Here is a 20888-nt window from a genome sequence, read left to right as displayed (position 1 = left end):
AGAGAGAGAAAAGAAACTCGAGCACACCTGAGTCGGATTCCTGCAACCAACCATTAATTCAGCCCCTTCCTCCTTCCATCGGATCCCCGCTCATCGTACGATGAGAGAAGGGGACGACAGCGGTGGAAAGGAGAGGAGGAGGAGGAGGAGGATATGAAAAGGAGAAGAAACGCGGAGGTGGAGAGACGAGATTTCTTCAACGGCGACGATCGCGGCGCAGAGAGCGGAGGTTGCGGTTAGAAAGGTTTAAAGCCGGGTCCACACAGTGTCGCGGCTCGCCGCTATGGCCGCGTACCACCTGACCATCTACGCCCAACGATACACAACAACGCAACCTGTCCGGCATCGTGCATCGCATCGTACTCACGGTGCCGTACGTCCGACCGACTGGTACCAGTACGGTACCAGTTGCCCTGCAGCCGGCCACGCGCGCGCGCCTTCCTCCTCCCGTCTAAACGTCGCCATCGCCGATCCCATGATTCGATCGATACGCCGCTACGCCGACCGAGATCATCGACCGACAACAGCCCAACAATCGCCGTCCTCCTTTCGTCCAAGGGACGACGACCAAGGGATCTCCACCTTCGCCCACTGAGAGAGAGAGAGGTACGTGCGCTCCCGTCCCCCGATTCACTCACTCCCGTGATCGACACCTTCGATGAACTTGAATTTCCATCCCAGCATTTTCTTCTCTTCTCTTCCATGCCGACCGACCGACCGACCGACCAACCACGTCCTCCCAAATTTCTTCCGTATTTATATCGTATATACCACGGATCCAAGCTCGTAGTATCGCGTCTCATCCCCTTTCTCGGGATATTTATAGTTATGGGATACGATGCGACGTTTAACTCGGATTCCTTCTACGGATTTACGAATAATATTTATTACGATCGTGGAAAAGGATATTTTGTCGTTTGGGTCGGGTTTATAGATTTCGACGCTTTCTTCCTCCTCGGACGGCCGCCTTTTTTTCGAAACCGACGGTTTTATTTATTACGGTAGAGGAGGAGGAGGAGGATAATGAAAATTACGAATATTTTTTACAAAAAGGCGTGGCTCAGCATTCCAACTCTCCCGTGTACGCTGTAACTAAACTTTGTACTCTCCCCGTTCCGTGTATCGTATCACGCGAGTTGTTATGCTGATCATCGAGACTCTAGGCGTGTCAAGGTGTTTCAATCCTCCACTTTGACGCGTTATTTTTAGTTTCTTCCGCACAATGCGCGGCTGCTGTCCACGAATACGTATATCATAGCCTCGCAAAAATTCTTCGATCGCGAGAAGCCAACCGGAGCCAATTTATATTTACGCTCGATCACGCTCGTTCGCAATTTTTCATTACGCGGAGACGCGTAATAATCCGTGATTAATTTTACACGGTAAGAGTTCAAGTAACCTCGTTCCCAGCAATCATTTCGCGATATTTTAAGCAGTTTCCATAAAATATTTACGACCTTTTCGCGGAACGGTGATGAGATCACGGTTCGACGCGTCCCACTACCGACGAGTCACGATCGTTGCGTAACCACGCTCGTTGCTGGATATCAAAAATACCTCCCTGCCCCCGCTCGGGATACACGATCGATTCCTTTTCCCTCCTTGTCCTCGCGTTGCACGCGTGTAAAAACTCGAGTTAGAAAGTGTACGACGCCGGCGTTCCTCCTTTCTTTCGTTTATCGCGATTCTCGTGTAATCGCGAATGCGCCCACGCGCGCCACGGTGAAACCTCCCGATAATTCGCCTTGTTCGCGTGCCTTTAATTTAACGCTTTTACTCTCTTGCTTCGCGTCTTTTCTCTTCGTGCTGGTGTATGCATGCATGCATATACGGTTCGAGAGACGAGGAAGAAAGAGGCTGTCAACAACTTTTGCACAACCCAGTCGATTTTCGATAAAGGTTAAGAAAAGGTTCACGGGGCTCGACGATCGAAATTGTACACGTTTAAGGAAAACGATCGTCGCGCGGATATCTCGCAATTACAAACCTACCTTTCTTTCATACACTGGTACTTTGTTCAACAATGCGTAATTCCCCCGCGATATTTCTAAATTATATCTCCCCGTGTTAAATACACCCGACCGTAAACTCCTATTTTGCGGAACGCGCATAAATTTAAACTAGCCGCTTGAAATAGCCGCTTTACTTTTCTTCGTTTAGAATCGCGTTAAAAAACAAAGATCGGAAGATTTAACTCGAATTTTACGATTCACGACGAACAACGGAAACGAAACGAAACGTTGAGTCTAAAATTTTGGACGCAAATGAGATAAGCGATTTGCACGCGATCCAAAAAAATGGCGTTTACGTTCCACTCTCTATATTCGGAACTCTATTGCTTCGACGCTACATTAGAGAAAAATTGGAACGCGCGTAGGATGACTCTTACGATATGTAAACGTAATAATGGAAAAATAAGGAGAAGTTAAAGAGTTAATAGAGCATCGATATAACAATCGCGTATCGTTGGATGACACCCGGTTAAACGACGACCGACGAAACGTCGAAAGATCCGATGACATCGATCAACAACGAGCGAGGTGAACAGCGAGGGGAAAAAGGAAGAAACAAGAGTCGCCGCGTACAATAATACGATTACACGTTGCGCGCACGATCGCACGCTTATTCACCGATTATTGTCGAGAACACAACGCGGTGACGACGCGACCACACCGTGCCGCGTAGGTGTTGTTCCACAATCGCGGACCCGTTTCACCGTCCATTCGTGGCGAGGACGTTGAAATTTCCATTTCCTCTCGTATCGCGAATATACGCCGAATGGAAAGCACGAATGGATTTTTCTCGTTTCTAATCTTCTATCGCGAGAAATCGGGAGAAAGATCCCTCCTGATCGGCCTCTGGTGTCGAGATTCATATATCCTCGAATTTTCGAATTCCTCGACTGGTGAAAGTTTTCGTACGAAAGTTTTCTTTTAGGTCGAGTCGCCTATTCCGCGGAATTTCTTCCACACACTTTACACAGGAATCGACAAAAGTGCAATCAATCAATCACACTTTTTCGTCGTTAATTTTTTTTTTTCCATTTCGATAAGATTCCCTTTCGAAAATTTCGAAACAACGTTCGGAAAAAAGAGATAACGTCGCGTTCGTGTATTTTCCTCGCACGGAATAAGAAATTCGAACCTCACGAATAAAAATCCTTTTACCAAGGTTTAACGAGAAGAAGTTTACGCGTACACAAAGTACCTCGTGATCTAGATATACGGGATCTAGTAACGCGAAGAGAATTAGCTTAAATGGACGTGAATGCAGAGGCCGGACTGTTTTCCATTACAACGCAGAGGGGAATGACTGGGAATCGCGTAGCGGCATTATGAATTCGCGTATTCGTTGCCCGCCGCTCGTCGAGCGTCCAACAGTTACGTTTTGCTTGCCCGCTTTCAAACACCGACACGCGCGATTTACACCGCCCGATCGTTCCAACGAGTCGCCGATTTCAACGATCCACCGCGTCTCTTCGCCGCGTTTCCATCCCGAGATTCTTTTCATCCGGCTCGGTGAGGCGAGAATGAAAGCTGCCAACAATTGTTGACGCAAGGAGAACGAGGAGATTCGTAGCGAGGACGTAGTTAGTCACTGGACTGTTGCTTGTTGTGTACCGTTAAAGGGTGTGTTCTAACATTCTTGCAACGATCGTTGTCGGGCAGAAGGTCGCTCGTCCGAGAAAATATCTGGGTGTGCGCGAGTGTGTTATTAAATTTTCTTTCCAATTTTAAGGGATCTCGAGTAAGAAACAGAAAAAAAAAAAAAAAAAAAAATTAATCATTATCGAAGGTTCGACGATAAGCGAGCGTGAGTCCATTAAGAAGCTAGAAGCGTCGTATCATCCTCGCACGTGTTCTCCGAACCTCTGAGAGCGGTAAATCGTGTTCTCCGCGATATCACGGGGATCCATACGTTACAGCTCGAATACCATAGATCAGTATTGTCCGAGTTAAGCTTCCAGGCTTAGAGATTAGCCGTGGGCTGATTCTTGGATAGGGCGGTGACCTTGAGGCCAATCGATTTTGGATCGACTGTAACACGCGTAATTGGTTCGAGTCGTTAGTATTAGCTTCGTACGATCGATCGACTCGTATCGTTCAAAATTCCGAGAACACTCGACTCCAAGTTCTACTATTCCAAGTTTCTAAACACTTGAATAATTCTTGAATGATCGATTCGTGAAATTTTTCAGCGAAGACGAGCCCTCGTTACATCGGCTTGGTTACGCGGCAAAAAAGAGAGGCGAGAGAAGCGTGCTGGTTGCGGCAGGTCACGAGGAACGGGTCTTAAGATGGCCTACATTATCCGGCCTTATCGGTGAGAGAAAGAAACAGGGAGGAGAGAAGAGGCGACCACGTGGCGGGAGAAACGGTCGAGATAATAGCCGGACGGAAAGAAAAATGGGACAAGCTTGGTGCAAGGAGAAGACCTCGAAGGCACAGGACTCCAAATCACCTCTGGATCGAGTCTTCGTACGATGCGCGCATCGGGTATGTCGATAAATATTCCATCCTTTATCTATCCTTCTTGCCGTGTTTATTTATACGGATCAAATATCCAATCGAAAATATAGGATAGCGATTGGGAGAGAAAAAAAAGAAAAAAAAAAAAAAGAAACAGGAAACAGGAAGATAGAATATCAGTTTCTATGGGAAGAATGTACGGGACCGCTTCGCGTCAACATGCGTGACCTACTTTACTTGCATCGAGAACGAGAGAGGCGTAAAAACAAGAAAAATATTTTAACGAGTTATCATGTTAAATTAGTTCTTAACCACCGCGAATTTGTACAACTGTTCGACCATTCGATACGAAATACCGCGTTACCTCTTGCTCGAAAGGAAAATGATTAACGAATAGAGGAAATTCGAGTGACGCGAAAAATATCGATACGAGTTATTTTCTGCGTGTTCTGAAATATTTTACCGAACGCGATAAATAAGATGATACCGCGGAAATATTTGAAATTAAGCTGAAAATAAATAGAAAACAATTCCTCCTTCGAGTAAGATTTTCTGATAACGCGTTATCAGAAAGAGCGACGAGTATTTCGTTTCTTTGAAATTATATTATTGTCTATATCGTGTAATATAATTCATAATTCTTTGAGAAAAATTCTCTTCGAACTAGCTTGATACGTACAATTATTCTTCTTCGTACGAATGGTTTCTCGAGTAAAAGCTCCAAGATTCCGCTCGCTCGCAACGGATCGGAAGAGGAAAGTATCAAAGCTAATCGAATTCGGTTCCCCCTCCCCCACCCCGGATACGAGATGGAAACAAGTTACACCGATATCGCTTTAAAAGACCCATGAAAATTTGATTGGACGGTCAAACTCGATCGCAAGTAGATCGCCTCATCCACCGTCACAACTCCCTATTGCGTTTAATCACTTTATCGTCCGGTAAGCGGACGTGGAACGAGGAGGTTCCTCGAAAACTAGTTTGTTACGTCGATACTTGACGGTATTGGCAATTTAAATAACTGATTATATCGCGCGCGCACGTCGGCCACGGTTGCGCGTGCACGCGTGACATGGATTTATCATGGTGCCATCGGACACGCCACGCTCCAATTTCGAATCCCAGACACGCAGATACGTGTGTAATTGCTAATTAACCGAGTGATGCCTCCCCCCCCCCCCCCCCCCACCACACATTATACACACCGTCGCAAAAACGAGCCGATCCCATCTCCTCTCCTATTTCCCATCTGTTCACCGTTTTTCCCTAACTAATCCGTCCTATCCACTCGTCTCAATCTGCCCGTTGTACAAGCAAGAAATATCGATTGAACGCTTTCGATTCGTTTCGAATTCCAAAGAAATTCCTCAAAGTTTGTCGTTCTCTATCTCCATCTCTATCCATAATAAAGATTCGTATTATATTTCATATATATTCAATCGATCGAGCGTTTAATCGCGGAAACAACGAATCGATTCATCGCAGGACAAAATGTACGGGGGGAACGAAATCTCGTTAATTATCGATCGTTTCGATCGTTATTACCATCATCGCGGCTTTAAGGAATGTTGAACGCGTCTCTCTTTTCTTTTCCTTTCGCGTAACGCGATCGTTTGGTTATTTTTCTTTCTTTCTTTCTTTCGTTTTTTTTTTTTTTTTTCAATAACGAAACGACTCCTTTTTTTCTCGCGTTGGTTACGTAAAAAGACAATTCGCGTTTTACACAGTCGAGTGGATGTTTCACGCGTGACTCGTTCCGATTCCATTCGCCATTTCTTTCTCGTCGATCGTATGCATCACGATTAGCAACGATAATACTTTAGCAATCTTTTTTCTTTCCTCGTCACAGATCGAAACGATTTTTATTAACCGAAATATCGACTCGGTTTCCTTCAAATCTCCCCCCCTCTTTATTTATATAATTTTGTACAGAATCTGCTCCTTTTCCTCCGCATATTTTCCGCGTATTTTCATTTATTTTTTTATCACTCGAATCGATAAGCATGAGAAACAATGGAAATTTTTCGACGACGAGTTCGACCGAGAGAGAGAGAGAGAGAAAAAAACTCATTTTCGTGGAACGGAAGAAAATGCAACAACGAGGAATACAATGCACCTTTTAATCGCGAAAGGCAGGTTATCTCATCGCTTAAAGCCCGTGTAATGGGCTACCACGTAGCGATACTTGCTAATTACTTTCCCCTCGCAAAACGTTAAACTCCCGTTACCATATTATTGTTTCTCTGATACTTTTTCCACGATCGTCCCAATTTTCTACGTCCACGGATATACATATACATGTATATATATATGTATTCGATAAAAATAACAATGTAACAACTTTGTTCGTTTCTTCGATTTCCGATCTTTCCTCTCATCTCTCGTTTTCTCTCTTTATCGATCCAAGATAAAGCGTACGTACTCGAATACGAGTTGGAAAAGGATATCTTTATTCACAATTTATCTTAGCATTTTCTTAGCAAAACATCCTTTCTCCCATTGTCTTTATCTTCACCAGCAGCCATAAAACACTTTGACCAGTCGTGAATATAAATAGAATGTTTAATACGATACACGGTACATTTCGCGATACGTGACACTTTGAATCTCGAAATCCTATTTCTAAAAACTACTAAGATAGTAGTTTTTCGCAGAACGAGTTTCCACATTCAATTATAAATCGTAGAAAAATTTCCCAATATCGTTCTACGCTTCTATACTTTTCTATTTCACCAGATTCATCTTTAATCTTTCGAGACTCGATATTTTTATATATATATATACGTACGTATACAAATTCGATATTTAATATTTTCTGGCACGAGAACGAAAAAGAAATAACAAGAGGCGATGATCGGTAGGCGGATGATTCATTGTCCGATTAGGACAATGCAGAACGGCGAGCAAAGTTCGGTGCGGCGAGTAAATGAGAAAACGCCGCCGCACCGTCAAGGATTCACGGTGTTGCGCAACATCCGACGACGACCAAGGAGAGGAAAAATCGAGGCCGGCGCGTGTTTATTGGCCAATTCTTTTTTATTTCCTTCTGACCGCGACGGCAAGCAAAGTTCCACTTCACGATGAATTTCCCGCCTTCTCACGGTCCACGCCTTCGAGATTAATTATCTCTAACAAACGTTCCTCGGCGGAGGAACGGACGAAATCCTGTTTTACGTCCAGCTGTTATGAATTTGATTATTTTTTACGGTCGGGGATTTCGCGCTGGATGTCGTGCGAATTTTTCCTTTTTCGTTTGAAATGATAATTTAACGCGTACTAGCTACTCGTTATACTCGAGTATACGTAATTACTTTTTACCAAGATTATGCGCTTCGCTCGCGAATAAATATCATCGCGATACTCGATCACTTTTACATTTACATATCAACTTTTCTCTTCGTCTTTTATATCTTTAAAACGTTATATTTTTTCAAATATCTTTCGCGACAGAATTTTACGTTAAAAATCCTTTCTTTTCTTTTTTCTTCTCTCTCCCCCCCCCTCCCCCCTCTCCGCCCAATTCCAACCGATATTTTAAATATTCGTGAAAAGATGGCTAAAATAAAAAATAACCGAACGATAAGTGGATAATCACGCGTTAATTACATTATTTACGTTTCTTCGAACAAGTTCGATCGATAGGATGATGGAGAAAAAAAAAAAAAAAAAAAAAAAAGCAAACTGCGTAATTACATTATTGTATAACCGTGTAAAAAAAAGAAGGAAAAAAAAAAAGAAAAAAAAAAAGATCATCGAATCGCGTTATTAAATCCATGAAATCAAAAAGATAATCGTTCGTCACTAACGACAAAATCGATTCAATAAACGAGTATTTTTAGCGACCAGTCGTTTCAACGACTGTTTTCCCCGAAGCGCCTACCACTAAGCCTGTTGCAGTCATTGCTCGTTCTTATGTAATTCGCGCTTAACGCTGCACACGCGCGCGTGGTGAAAAAAAATATTAAATCGCTTTAAACGTTAATTGCGTCTCGGTATAAAGAAAATTAAAATGGTAACGTTCGCTGACATTTCTCGTTCAAGATTATTACGTCGTTTCGTCCTTGACAAATCGTCCTTCCGGTCACGATTCGAGAAAACGCACTCTCTCGAACGAATCTTTTTCATCCGATAATTGCAACATTCCTTTCGGCTTACGCAACTTTCAACGTGCCGAAATCTTTCCTGTCGATTACTTTCGAAAAATTACGAATTATCTACGATCATACGTTGAAATTAGAAACGCGATTCCAATTGAACAGTTTCCTTTTTTTTCCACGATTATTCGCAGCACCTTATCCAAACGACGTATTAACGACGTTTCAAACGTTGCTCTGCTCGAGCACTTCGTTTCGATTAGGTTGAAGAAGAAATATCTCCATTTGGATTCATTTCGATTAGATTCTCCTCTACCTCTTTCTCGCCTTTTGTGACTTTATTTATCGAGAGATTGTTGTTGTAATTGCGATCGAGATTTCTGAATATTCGCTTCACCAATTCTTCTCGCGAGACGTTAAAAATATTAGAATTTACGAAAGGAAGCTCGGAAAGAAACGGAAGCACGAGGTGAAAATTTTTCTTTCTTTCATCTGATCGCAGACACGCACGACGGTGAAAGAAAGGTAAAAATTGAACGACGTTGAAAGACGTGGAACGAGGAAAGGGAGATTAATTTAGCACGATCTAGCTAGTTAACCGTAATTACTTACGGTTGACGTAACCGAGTTATTCAAAGCCTTTCGACGTAATTAGCAATCGTTAATGAACGATCCGATGATTTGTATTCATTAAATCGTTCGCTCGAATAATAACGCATTCCTCTCGCGTGTATAACGCAAAGAAAATTTATCTCTTCTGTATATACATCGATCAACCGGACGATAAACTATATAATAGATGTATACGGTATATAAGAAAAATTTAAACGATATTCTCCTTCTATATTTATAACACGAATTCGTATTCGTTCTAAGCGGTTTATATTTATATCGTTATTCGTGATGATTTATTATTACGAATTTACCTACGTTAGTAGTGGTTCTCATCTTTTTTTTTTTTTTTTTTTTTTTCATCAATATGCAACGAGAACGTATAGTTGGATTTTATCGGCGAAAATAATATTTGTGCATTTGTGAAATTGTATACGTTCGATTTTGAACGTATGACGACATCGGTGACATCGTCTCTCGAATGGAATATAATATCGACGAGGATCGCGTCCTCATCGCGCTCCACAGATCTATCGAGATTCGACCTCGTTCAGCTCATTAGTGGAACATCGATAACGCGGTGTTAATTGGGATCGTAAATATCATTGCTTAACGTTCCACGTGGCTGGTCACCGAGCATGTTACCTATGGAATTATATCGGCAACATCGGTAATGTTTCACGAACTAATATATATAATAATCGAATCGAATGCATTCGTTTGTCAAAGTCTCGAACCTTTCTGTCTTGTCATCGTCTCATTCGTTTCATTCATCTAAAAATTGAAGAGAAATTTTCCACCGAGACAGAGAAAAGATTCGATTTCTGGAAATGGAGGCGAGCACCGTGTACCTTTTCGATGGATTATATATATATATATATATTACGACGTCTATGTATTTACGTTTTTCAACATTTTTTCCTCCTAAAAGAATTCCCGTGTCGTCCATTTTTGAACGATGTCTTTTTAACCTATCACGCACGATGTGTGTAAACTTAATTTTCGTTTTCGATTTTCTTCGAAAAGATACGCTATATCATCTTTCGACGCGCTTTGAAGGAACGAAATTCGAAATTTACTCGACGCGTTGCACGAGATCATCGAACCGAAATTTTAAGAATGCGAAAAGTTACCACCTTCGAGAGTTATATTTACACAACAAACGTTTGTATATTTCCTCGAAACAATTTTCTTGCTACCATGGTCGATAATATTGGTTTAACGATAACTTCGATCCGATACGGTCGTAACTTACGATTGTTAGCTCAACGACAATATATTTATATGCATCTAACAGCTCGATTGCATCGATATGCGTATCGGGATGGAAACATTGTAAAAATTGTAACGAAATCGCAATCGTTCTTCGAGTCTTTCCACGAATCTTTAAAAATATCGTGAAATATCGATTAAATCGAGTTAAATTCGGGTCGGATAAGCGAGTCGTCGATTGTTTCATCGAGGAAAGATCACGGAAAGCAAGGTTTACGGGCGTTAATAGTATTCTCGCGTTGGTTTAATAACAAAATTGCTTTTCAATCCGCGACGACACGTCGCAATGTTACTTACGTTCTCTATTTGCAACAAGCAAGCAAGCAAGTATGCAAGTAAGTAAGTACGTGACTTCGAACGGTGTGTGGCTCAACGAAGGAAATGAGATAAATTCCAGACACGATTCATGATGCATCGTTTCCATTCGAGAAAACTTATCTTATTGTTTGAAATTCGGTACACTCGGTACATTTCTCTCTCGCAACGAGAACAACTCGTAGGATCGGATAAAACATTTTTTCTAAAAAAATTCGATCGATTTACACGCGTTCTAATTATCGATCGAGTTAATCGACGAACACGATTTCGCCGATCGTAAAAATATCAAAGATAATACAGCAGTAGGACAATCGTTCGATTTTACGACCGATCCCCGAGGTAGCTGTTTTACAATTTCTTCACGGTCCTCGATAAATAATAAAGTTTTACGGGCGAACGACTTATCGCTTTGCTGCGTCGCGTTGTAGCGAGTAGCAGTTTCCCTGTCAGCCTTAAAGCATCGCTCCCCCCTCCAATGGAAACAGTGTATCTAAGCGAACTGTAACTAAAGCGAAACGTGGAATATATCGCTCGTGATGGAAAATTCGAGGTTCGACGTTGTCCGTCGCGAACAGATAATCCATTACCCATCGATCCTATCGATCGAGTCGTTGCGTTTCCATTTTTGTTAGAAAAAAAAAAAAAAAGAAAAAAAGTTGATCGAAATCTTCTTCTTCACGAGTTGTTTCACCCGACGAGTTAATTAGCGGTCGCGTAAAATTATCAATTTGTATCAAATTGGAATTACACATTATTACGATTTAATTATTAATATATACTTTTAATTAAACCCGGCAATTTAATTTTCGACGAACGAATGTAACAGAGACGCAACTGTTTTGCAACAGTTTTACAGCAATTTTTCACGATAATATTCATACAATTCCGTTACTCGATTTCAAAAGAAGATAGATGACGGATAGATAGACTTGCTACTCGAGCGATTTTGTTGGAAACAAATTTTTTTTTCGCGTTACATCGGCGATGTCTCCGCAGACGAAGCAAACGTGGTGGTGGTGTCTCCGATCCTGGAGACAACTGACGCGGTAATTTAATCAACGGGACAACTTTTGCATCGTGTCGGGACCGAAACAACTTCGACGAGGACGAATTTGCAATGTAAACCGTGAAACGACACGTGTATTCGAAATTCGTGGAGGATTCGCATAAACGAGGGCAATTACCGGTAAAAATATTTCTCCAAACTTTTCTTTCTTTCATCCTTTCAAAGATCGGCGGGAAATTGTTTTTCCAGAGATATTTTCGAACATCTTTTCGCTCGCGATCGAACGCAATTACTCGCCTCTATCTCGTCCGTATCCGGTGCACACGGCTTCCGGTCTCCCTCGAACCGCTCGGAGGAGACACGCTCGGCAGAGTGTATACATACGCTTGCTTCTTCTTTCACGCTGGAATAAAAACCACTTTGAATTTCGCGAATTTCGCAACAACGTCGGAAATATTTATTAATACACGTATATATATATATATATTTATGGTGGAACGATAGAGAGTAGAGTTGGTTTTCGTTATTAGAGCGTACGATCGGATCGAATATAAATTCGATTCGGGAGAGTGTTAATAACAACGATTCCTCCCCTCCCCCTCCGTTCGAATGTAATTCGGCTGGATTTCGGGGCAAGTTGATCGTAAAGAGCCGATCGCGGCCCATAAAAACGGAAAGCAGCTCGATAGTTCAGCGCCGACGTTGCGTGAAAGATACGGTTATTGCCGATGGCGCGAGACTTTGAAATATTCAGGCCTGGGGGGGATACGCCACGGTATGAATATAATTCCGGCCATTGTCCCGCAAAAATTGATTCCTCCGCGCGTGCGTCCCTCCCCCCAACAAACGTGGAAAAATTAAATCTCCAAGCGACGCTTGTTCCGCCTCGGGGGCCAAATTAAATTCGACTTACAGGTGGCATTGACGGACACGGATCATTTCAATTTTAAACCAGTCCCCTTCTTTTTGCCTCGCCTCTCTCCAAACACTCGCTCCTTCCAAACGTTACGTGATATTACGAATTTATTATTATCTCTCTCTCTCTCTCTCTCCCCTGTCAATCGCGCCGTATCATCCTCTTCTCCCTCCATCCAATAATAATCCCCGTGGAGGAATGATGTTCAACAGAACAGAGGTGATCCAATCGTATAATTACGCGGGAGAAATTAGAAGGATGATAAGACGCGAGAAGCGCGAATTAGCTTAATCGACTATCGAGGATGGATCGTCCGGTGTTGGTCGATAGCAAATTGATTCCGAATTCCCTTCTCGGCGATCATCCGTGTTGTTAATCACTCGTCCAATCGGCTTCAAAGAGCCGATTGGAGAGGCGGTTGCATAATTCGCGACAAATGGGAAAAGGAGAAGAAGAAGAAGAAGAAGAAGAAGGTGATGTAAGCGGGGGAATATTTTAAACGCAACGACACGGAAGAAAATTACGCGAGGCTGTTCGTTCCACGTGGAAAACTCGTGGAAAAATTTGGAGCAGCCGAATCTTCTTTCCAACCTATGTATACACAGAGACAGATTTTTTCCAGCTTTCTCCCCTATATATATATATAATACGAATAATCGGATTGGAAATTTGTTTCGTGTGTTTCAGATCTACCCCAGTTTGAAGGAAGAGGGATCGATGTTGGGCGGTGGCACGCAAAGAGTGACAAGGTGGGTTAACGAATGGGGTAACGAACGCGCGTGCAATTAAACGGGACACTCGGAGTGGACCGAGTTTTATCGGTGGCAGGGCGTTTTTAAGAGGCGTTGGAAACTTGCCCGTTCCACGGCCTAGAATCGCGCAGCACCAGCTGTTAATAACGTCGCGGACGACGTACGAGCCGAGATAATAAGAATCCCTCTCCTCTCCATTAATTCCCTCCTTTTATCCCATTTTCCATTCCTCCCCAACTTTCCTCGCTCGCTCGGCCGACAATGACAATAAAATAATCGAAATAAATCGACAGGCATTTACGCTTAACCATCTCGATTCGAATTAGCCGCCAATTTCCTCGGGAAACATCAAATATTGACCAATTAGCCGCGTTACGTCTTAAATTACCGTTCGCGGCACAACGGAGAGAAATTACGGGCGAAACACGCGTCTCGGGTAATTAGGCACGGTTCCCGCTCTTATCGATCACCCTCCACGATAATTCGTGAGCGTAACTAATTTCGAGACGAGGGGTCGCAACCTCGAGTGTCCTCTCGCGACACGGGAACAGAGGAGTCGTTAAATCGGCACAAATTTTTCCCGAAAATGGCCACTCGATTCTTCCATTCTTCTATTCGCAATGATTCTCCTTCGAAAAAATCGATCGTGCGCGATGTTTCACCGTTTATAACGTATCTATCTTGATTAGAAAAGAAAAGAAAAAAGGTATTAGACGTTTGAAAAACACGATCGATTTTCGTAATGGCTCGTTCGTCTTCTTCTCCAGATATATTGCGACGAGAAGAAAATTAGAAAATCGAACGTTCGTAAAGGAAGAGACACGACGATATCTTACACGATACACGAACAAACGAGGATTATTTATTATCGAGGGCAATCGTGATATTTGGCTAAAGAAAAAGAAGAAGAAGAAAAAAAAAAAGAAAAGAAAAGGAATTTCATTGCTGGAAAGATCGTTGGAAAGCGGTCGAGCTTTCCTCTTGGAAAACAATTTACACGTTGAAGGAGGTAAAGCCAAGGAGAGAGGATGGTTGTCTCCTTTCTTTTCGTCTTCTTTTCCCCATGGCGCGAAACGAAGCGCGTGCTCCGTTTTACACGGAGAAAATCGCGGCGGACAAATCGCTCGCGGGATTTTAAATCCCCGTTTCGTTGGTTACGTCGCGATTCCACCCGTGTTATTTCTCTCCTCCTCGCTCTATTATTCCTTTTTTATCCTATTTCTCCCCTCTGTTTCTTCTTCTCTTTTTCTTTTCTCTTGTTTTTCCCCTTCCACTCCCCCGGATTCTCCGCTTTAAAGTGGAACGAATCGACTGAGGACTCGGTCTGGTCCGATTACGCGCACGGAAATATTCGCGGAAATGAGGATCCCGTTGGGTAAAGTTGGCCCGTTAAACGGTCCAAGGGAACCGATTTCCGAGTCGAGCAATCCCCTCCCCCTCGATTAATCCGAGTTTCTCCTCCTCGCCAAATTTCAGAAAGGCCTTATTTTCACCGTTCGAGTTTCTTCAAAGAATTTCGAGACGTATCGGATACGAAATTCTTATCGTGCGATTTTTCTCTCGATTAGGGACAAGGGTGATTCCGGTTATAAAAGGGATAGGAAAGATAGGAAAGGCGAGAGGATGATGGCAGCCTATCGCGCTTTGTTCCCATATACGGAGACGGAGGTTTCAGGTAAATTAATGGCGACACGCGATCCGCGGCGTGGGTTTTTCCACCCACGCGACCGCCTTCGATCGCGACACCTTTTTAAGGTCAATGGAACAGGCGTTCGGGCAGGTGTGCCCGAAAATGAGACGAGGCCCGATTTTTTCCTTCACCAGCAATTTTCCCAATTTCGAATCAAAATCGATTATCCATTTTTAACGTGACTCGTTGTTTCGAATTTTCAATATTCCGTCCAAAAGTCGAAAGTTCGTATACGACACGCGTCAAAAAAAATTTTCTAATTCCATCCTGGTGCACGCTACCCTGCTACATTTTCGCTTCTCCTCCTTCTATTATTTTTCTTTGTTACAAGTGTCTCGAATCGAGAGAGAGAGAGAGAGAGAGAGAGAGAGAATCGAGATTTGTAAAACGAGAATTGTAAAAAATGTAGATAAAAATCGATGGTTAGTTCCGGGTCGAATAAGATTATACGTTGTATTTTTGGGATGGGGCCGACTCGTCCTACTGATTTTTGACTCTCGCATTTTTACGTAAAAAGAAGAAAAGAAAAAAAGGATCCAGATCAAAGAGGAAGAGAAACAAATTCGATAAATCCGCGCTCCCCTATTTTTCCCCAAATAATTGGAACGTTGATTTCCACGTGCGCGATTTATTTCGGTCGATCGGTGAGCGTACAACAGCCGACGACGACACGTACATCTACTTTATTTACGCACTCCGTTAAGCCCGGTTCGTACGGCGTCTAATTTATGCAGCGGCGTGCTCGGATCACCGATGCATCATTCCCATTGTCCTCGTCGAATTCGCGCCATCGAATCCAAGTATCGCTTCGAATCACACGGATTCTTCGAATTGCATCTCCTTCGGATTCACGGGATTAAATCGAAAGAAACGAAAAATTTTACAGGCAGAAAAGTTTATTCGAAAAATGGGCCGTAATTTGAAAAATCCGAACGAAACGCGCGCGTCGAAAGCAGCGGAGAACGGCGTAATAATAATAGTTTTACGATTGTCCCGTGAAGCGCATTAATAACGGCGGTATAAACCGATGGAAAATCCGATATCGATTGCTCGCGGAATAATGCGCGTTTGACTTTTGCGCGATACGATACGAGTTGTTGATCTTTCCATCGCTGCCGATAAATTTGGCCAAAGCATCGTTGTAACGGGTTTTGGGGCGTGTGAAAATTGAAATAGAACCGAATAATAAGGATTCGCGATCTATAACGCAATGGAAATGGAAAAAGTGTCCAAAAGTCGAGCAATTTTTTTTTCATAAAATATCCTTCGTCCTTTCGTATCTTTGATATAAAGAATTCGAGAATTTTTACTCTTTCTTTTTACCTCGCGATCCGACTCGAATGGGAAAGAATTCGAAACAGGGGAAGAAAAACGTTAATCGATGGGATTCCACCGTTTCCCTCGATATTCTCCTCTTTTCGCGAGAAGAGAGGTTAAAAGGAAGTTTGGCATAAAAGGAGGAGGAGGAGGAGGAGGAGAAGGAGAACGGGGTGAAATTCCAGCGACGTCCCCGGAAGAGTTATAGCTCGGGGGACGCCAAGAAACACGGCATGCATTCGCGAGTAAGCGAGCGTAATAGAGGCGCGCACGTCCAATGATTCGGTCGGCTTTTTCGAAATTTTCCAAAGATTCGAAATCTTCTCGTATACGAATGTATATATATATATATATTCATTTTCAGCTCCGAGATAGGATACGCCGGCTCGCCGCCGAGGGAGGCGCTCACCAGAGGGAGAAGCGTGGATTCCGTGGACAGGCCATTCCATCCGAACGACTGGGTCGACGTGAACCTCGAAGTCCCGAGCACACCGAGGGCGGCCTCCGTGCTCACCAATTTAACCGTCGACACGACCCTCTACCCGCCTACCACCCCGACGTCCAGCTGTAAGCTCGCAATTTATCGTTACCTCCGTATTGCAACCTATTCTCCTTAACGAGAACACGCTCGTTCCGACGTGCCGCCTGATAAACATGGCAACGCAACGCGCTCCCATTGCTCTCTCCCGTTTTCTAAATAATTCTACGCGCGAAAATCTCTCCTCCTTCCCTTCTTCCAAATGGAGAGAGAGAGAGAGAGAGAGAGAGAGAGAGAATTACGGCCGGAAACTTTACTTTTTGGCAAAAAAAGTTGGCCGATCTAATTTCTGTGGATCAGGCTCGAATCTGAGGGACGCGACACCGATTCCACCGCCGAGACGTCGAAAGCGGAACAAGGGCAGGCCTTTGCCGCCTAAACCGGACGAGGTGAGCGCCGAGAACCCGTCCAACCGGGAGGAGGCCGGCAACGAACCGTTATACTCGTCGGTGAGGTCGCCGAAAAGCAGCGGGGACGAGCAGGAGGCGGAAGAGAAGACGAGGCCGACGTACGAGAGCGACGGTAAAAGGAGCGTTAAGGAGATTTATCAGCACAAGGCGAGTATCAATTTTTTTCCGCTTTCCTTCCCCGTTTCGCGAACTCGATCGAAGCAAACCGGTATTCCAGATGAATCTACGAATCGTAAATTCATAAATGTTATCGAATTAGTTCGTCGGAAAAAAGACGAGAAAAAAAAGGATTTCGGGTTTGATTGCAGGTTAACGGGACCGGAAGAATAATATCGAGCGACGTGGTTTCCGGGAGAAGGTGGTGTCGGGAAAGCGACGAGTACGAAAGATTCGCCAACAGCCGCACGAGCAGGGATTCCTCCACCCCGAAGCGCGAGGAGAAGAGGAAATGGAGGCAAGGGGAGAAGCGAACGGAGGCGGAGGAGGAGGAGAAGTGGAGCGGTAACGCGAGGCACAAACACTCGAGCACCGTCAGCCTGCCGAATTACGACGAGTTGGACACGGCTAGGCATCGATCGAGGGACCACGAGATCGAGAACACCACTCGTCCGAGGAGGCCCGTCAGGAGCAGCACCGTCTCGCTCCCCGCCGAATCCTTCCTCTCCCCATTTTCCGAGGTACGAGGACAACGATTTCTCCCTCTCTTTTCACCGACTCTTCCACGCCAACCACGAGTTTGTTCCGTAGAAAACGAGCGTGCGATTGGAGGATTACGTTCCAAGGTCCGATAACCTATCCCCGTATCAGGTTATAGAGAAGTTGGGCAGAGCGAACGGAATGGTGAAAGAGTACGAGTACGTGAAGTACGACTCGAGCAAAGCGGAGCATTGGGAATTGAGCGACGTCGGATACGACTCGGAAATTCAGGTAACTCTCTCTCTCTCTCTCAAATTCGAAAAGAGAAAAGATGGACGAGTAATACGACGATGATACGAGAAAAGGCACGATTCGCAGGATAAAACTTGGGACGAGGAGGCGGACGCGGCCCATTTCTCGATCGGTTCTCGAGAAGACGAAAGGAGGAGATCCCCCTCGATAAACGGAGGCCACGTTTCTCCGGTCCGGTTGGAGAAGCCCGAAGCGTTCGGAAAAACGGCATCCCCGCTGGTCGACCGAGCGGAACAGCTCGATCCAAATAGGTCGGTAGAGAGATTATCTATGGTCCTTGTTCCGGGGATTAAGTGGGTTTAATCGAGGTGGCCAGATGCCGACCGTTGTAAGTCCATATCCCGTGGTCTTAGCGTTCTGACCATTGTATAATCTTCTCTCGCCACTTTGCAAAACTTATTGCGTTTCTACGTACATACGCCGCTTCCGCTCCTTCCGTTATTACCACCATACCTACTCCACTCTTTACGTAAGTGGAATTTACGACTTACTGCTTCGAATCGAATGCAAATGTAAAGGTCTTCTTCGTTCTCTACTGCTACGATTACACACGATCGAGTTGGACGAAAGTCACGATTCAAAGTCTGCAAGTCAGAGAGAAATAACAACGCTCGCCTCTTTTTCCAGATCTCACTCGAGACGCTACGACGATCCACCACCTGTCACGGCAAACTGTTGCAACAAAATTATCGGCGAGTCGTCACCCTTCCAAGAGCCGTTCTTCTTGGACGAGGCGAAACACCGTTCCGTTTTAGGTATAAATAGAGACGAGAACGAACAGTGTTTTCGTCGGTACTCGCTTCGAAAGAGGAAAAAAAAGGACACAGCATTATCGAGTCGATAATCCTTTCTCTCTTCCCGTGTTTCGTTCCCACTTAACGAAAAAGATCGATCGAAATCCTTCGATCCTCGATAATATATTTATTTATTTCTTAAAAGTTTAACTCGTTCCTTACGTCGACGTAAATTCGTAAGAAGATAGGGGCGAAACCAGCCAAGTTGGAAGCGCAAAGTTTCCTTTGACCAAAGATCCTCCCCGAAACAAGGGAGGATCGTTATTGCTCCCATGATCCAACTATTCAACTGACTTACTACGTGACTAGTTAAACCGCGTTTCTCTCCAGATACGATCGAAGGGGCCGAATCGAGGATCACGACCGAGGAGGAGGAGGAGGAGGAGGAGTTACGCTCCACAGCTCTGATCAGAACCATCTCCGAGGAGTCGTTGCCGCGCGAGATGCTGGAGGAACCGGATGACGACTTCTTCGACGAGAAACTGGCCAAGGACGCGCGCAACAATAATATGAAAAAGTGCCTCGTGGACGATTGGAACGGAAGGAGCGGCGGCACACCGCCGCCCAGCCCCGAGCCCAAGATCAAACCCACGGTCCTCGATCCCGATCATTCCACCCTGTTCAAGATCCTCAAGGAGGAGGCAGCGGAGGAGAGCAACGTGAGCTCCATGACGCCCAGCCTCACCGAGCTCGAGGCCGCTCTCTCCGACATGTTGGAGAAGGAGGACTCGCTCGAGGGAGGGAACAGACCTGGCAAGGAGGAGCCGATCCCCAAGATATTGGAGCCCGTGATCGAGGAGTTGAGAACGGACGAGAGGAAGACGGGACGAAAGGTGTCGTTCTGCTCGTGGGAAGAGTCGATCGCGGATAGACCCCCCGTATCCCCGCGCGAGGACAACTTCTCCACCGATCCGCCAAGGAAACCGAACAGGTCCAACAAGAGCACGGAGGAGGATTTTTCGGACCTCGTCCCCACGCCCCCTCGAAGGAAGAACAAGAGCGGCCTCGGCTCGAGGAAGGAATCCGAAATGACGGGGCAAAATGACCACGACAGACTTATTTAATCGTCGTTAAATGGGCGGCCGATTGTATATATCTTTCTTGTACGTATATGTATATGTTGTGTATCTATCCGTGTGTATGTACAATACATGATCACGTATTTCAATCAACGAGACGAATTATTCGAAGCGAACGTCGTCGCTGTCTCTCGCGTCGTTTCGATCTGGGCGAAAAATTCTCGCTCGGGTAATGGTAAACTTTCTAACGAACTCGCAACTTTTCGAGAGGAAACGACACCGAAAATCGGCAAACTTGCCTCGCAAAACTTTCCGATCAATGGGAACGCAGATGTTGGCGCCTTATTGTTGCCCGCAGACAACCCCCGCCATATTACCTTCGAATCGAGACCAATAATCCACGATATTATTAATCCGCGATATTTGGACAATTTTTACAACTCGATCGATACGAATAGTTTTCTAATTTCAAAGTTTGGAAAAAACATTTCGCCCGCGTCCATCTATATTAATTAATCCGAACGACACGACGTTATTGATGGATAGAGGGCGAAAACTGGGAGCGCATGAAAAGCGAATCGTAATTACGTTTCGAAGAAGATTTCGTTCGAAAAATTTCCTCGACAACGAGCGAAAATACTTTCCACTTTCCTTGCCTTCGTAACGAGATATCGCGAATAAGCGCGTTTGAAAACTAACGAACGAACATCTCGAAAATAAGCACACGAGATCG

General features: G+C 44.4%; 1 protein-coding gene across 2 annotated transcripts; it reads left to right on the top strand.

Moving 5' to 3' along the window:
- The first annotated feature begins 176 nt into the window (after nucleotides 1-176).
- On the top strand, nucleotides 177-20308 carry LOC105735013 (uncharacterized). Of its 2 annotated transcripts, none has more exons than XM_086908334.1 (10): nucleotides 177-606; nucleotides 4199-4496; nucleotides 13375-13436; nucleotides 16811-17013; nucleotides 17285-17541; nucleotides 17703-18071; nucleotides 18142-18321; nucleotides 18409-18593; nucleotides 18970-19097; nucleotides 19467-20308. In XM_086908334.1, exons 2-10 carry the CDS (start codon nucleotides 4407-4409, stop codon nucleotides 20198-20200), a joined length of 2208 nt encoding a protein of 735 aa, XP_086764460.1. In that variant the 5' UTR covers nucleotides 177-606; nucleotides 4199-4406; the 3' UTR covers nucleotides 20201-20308. The 2 variants fall into 2 exon arrangements, with proteins under 2 accessions (XP_086764460.1, XP_086764469.1); XM_086908343.1 differs by lacking the exon at nucleotides 177-606 and adding an exon at nucleotides 1208-1382.
- The last annotated feature ends 580 nt before the right edge of the window (nucleotides 20309-20888 follow it).

Source organism: Apis florea, unplaced genomic scaffold, assembly GCF_048593485.1.
Source record: "Apis florea isolate Af1SG1 unplaced genomic scaffold, ASM4859348v1 contig_1767_pilon, whole genome shotgun sequence".
Taxonomy (NCBI): domain Eukaryota; kingdom Metazoa; phylum Arthropoda; class Insecta; order Hymenoptera; family Apidae; genus Apis; species Apis florea.
The sequence above is the reverse complement of the archived record's forward strand: the minus strand, read 5'-3'. Positions and strand labels throughout refer to the sequence as shown.

Excerpts from the sequence above, each read along its gene's own strand:
- LOC105735013 (XM_086908334.1), top strand. The coding sequence starts at position 4,407 with ATGGGACAAGCTTGGTGCAAGGAGAAGACCTCGAAGGCACAGGACTCC. Across the intron at positions 18,594-18,969 it reads GAACAGCTCGATCCAAATAG|ATCTCACTCGAGACGCTACG; the intron begins GTCGGTAGAGAG and ends CTCTTTTTCCAG. Across the intron at positions 19,098-19,466 it reads GAAACACCGTTCCGTTTTAG|ATACGATCGAAGGGGCCGAA; the intron begins GTATAAATAGAG and ends GTTTCTCTCCAG.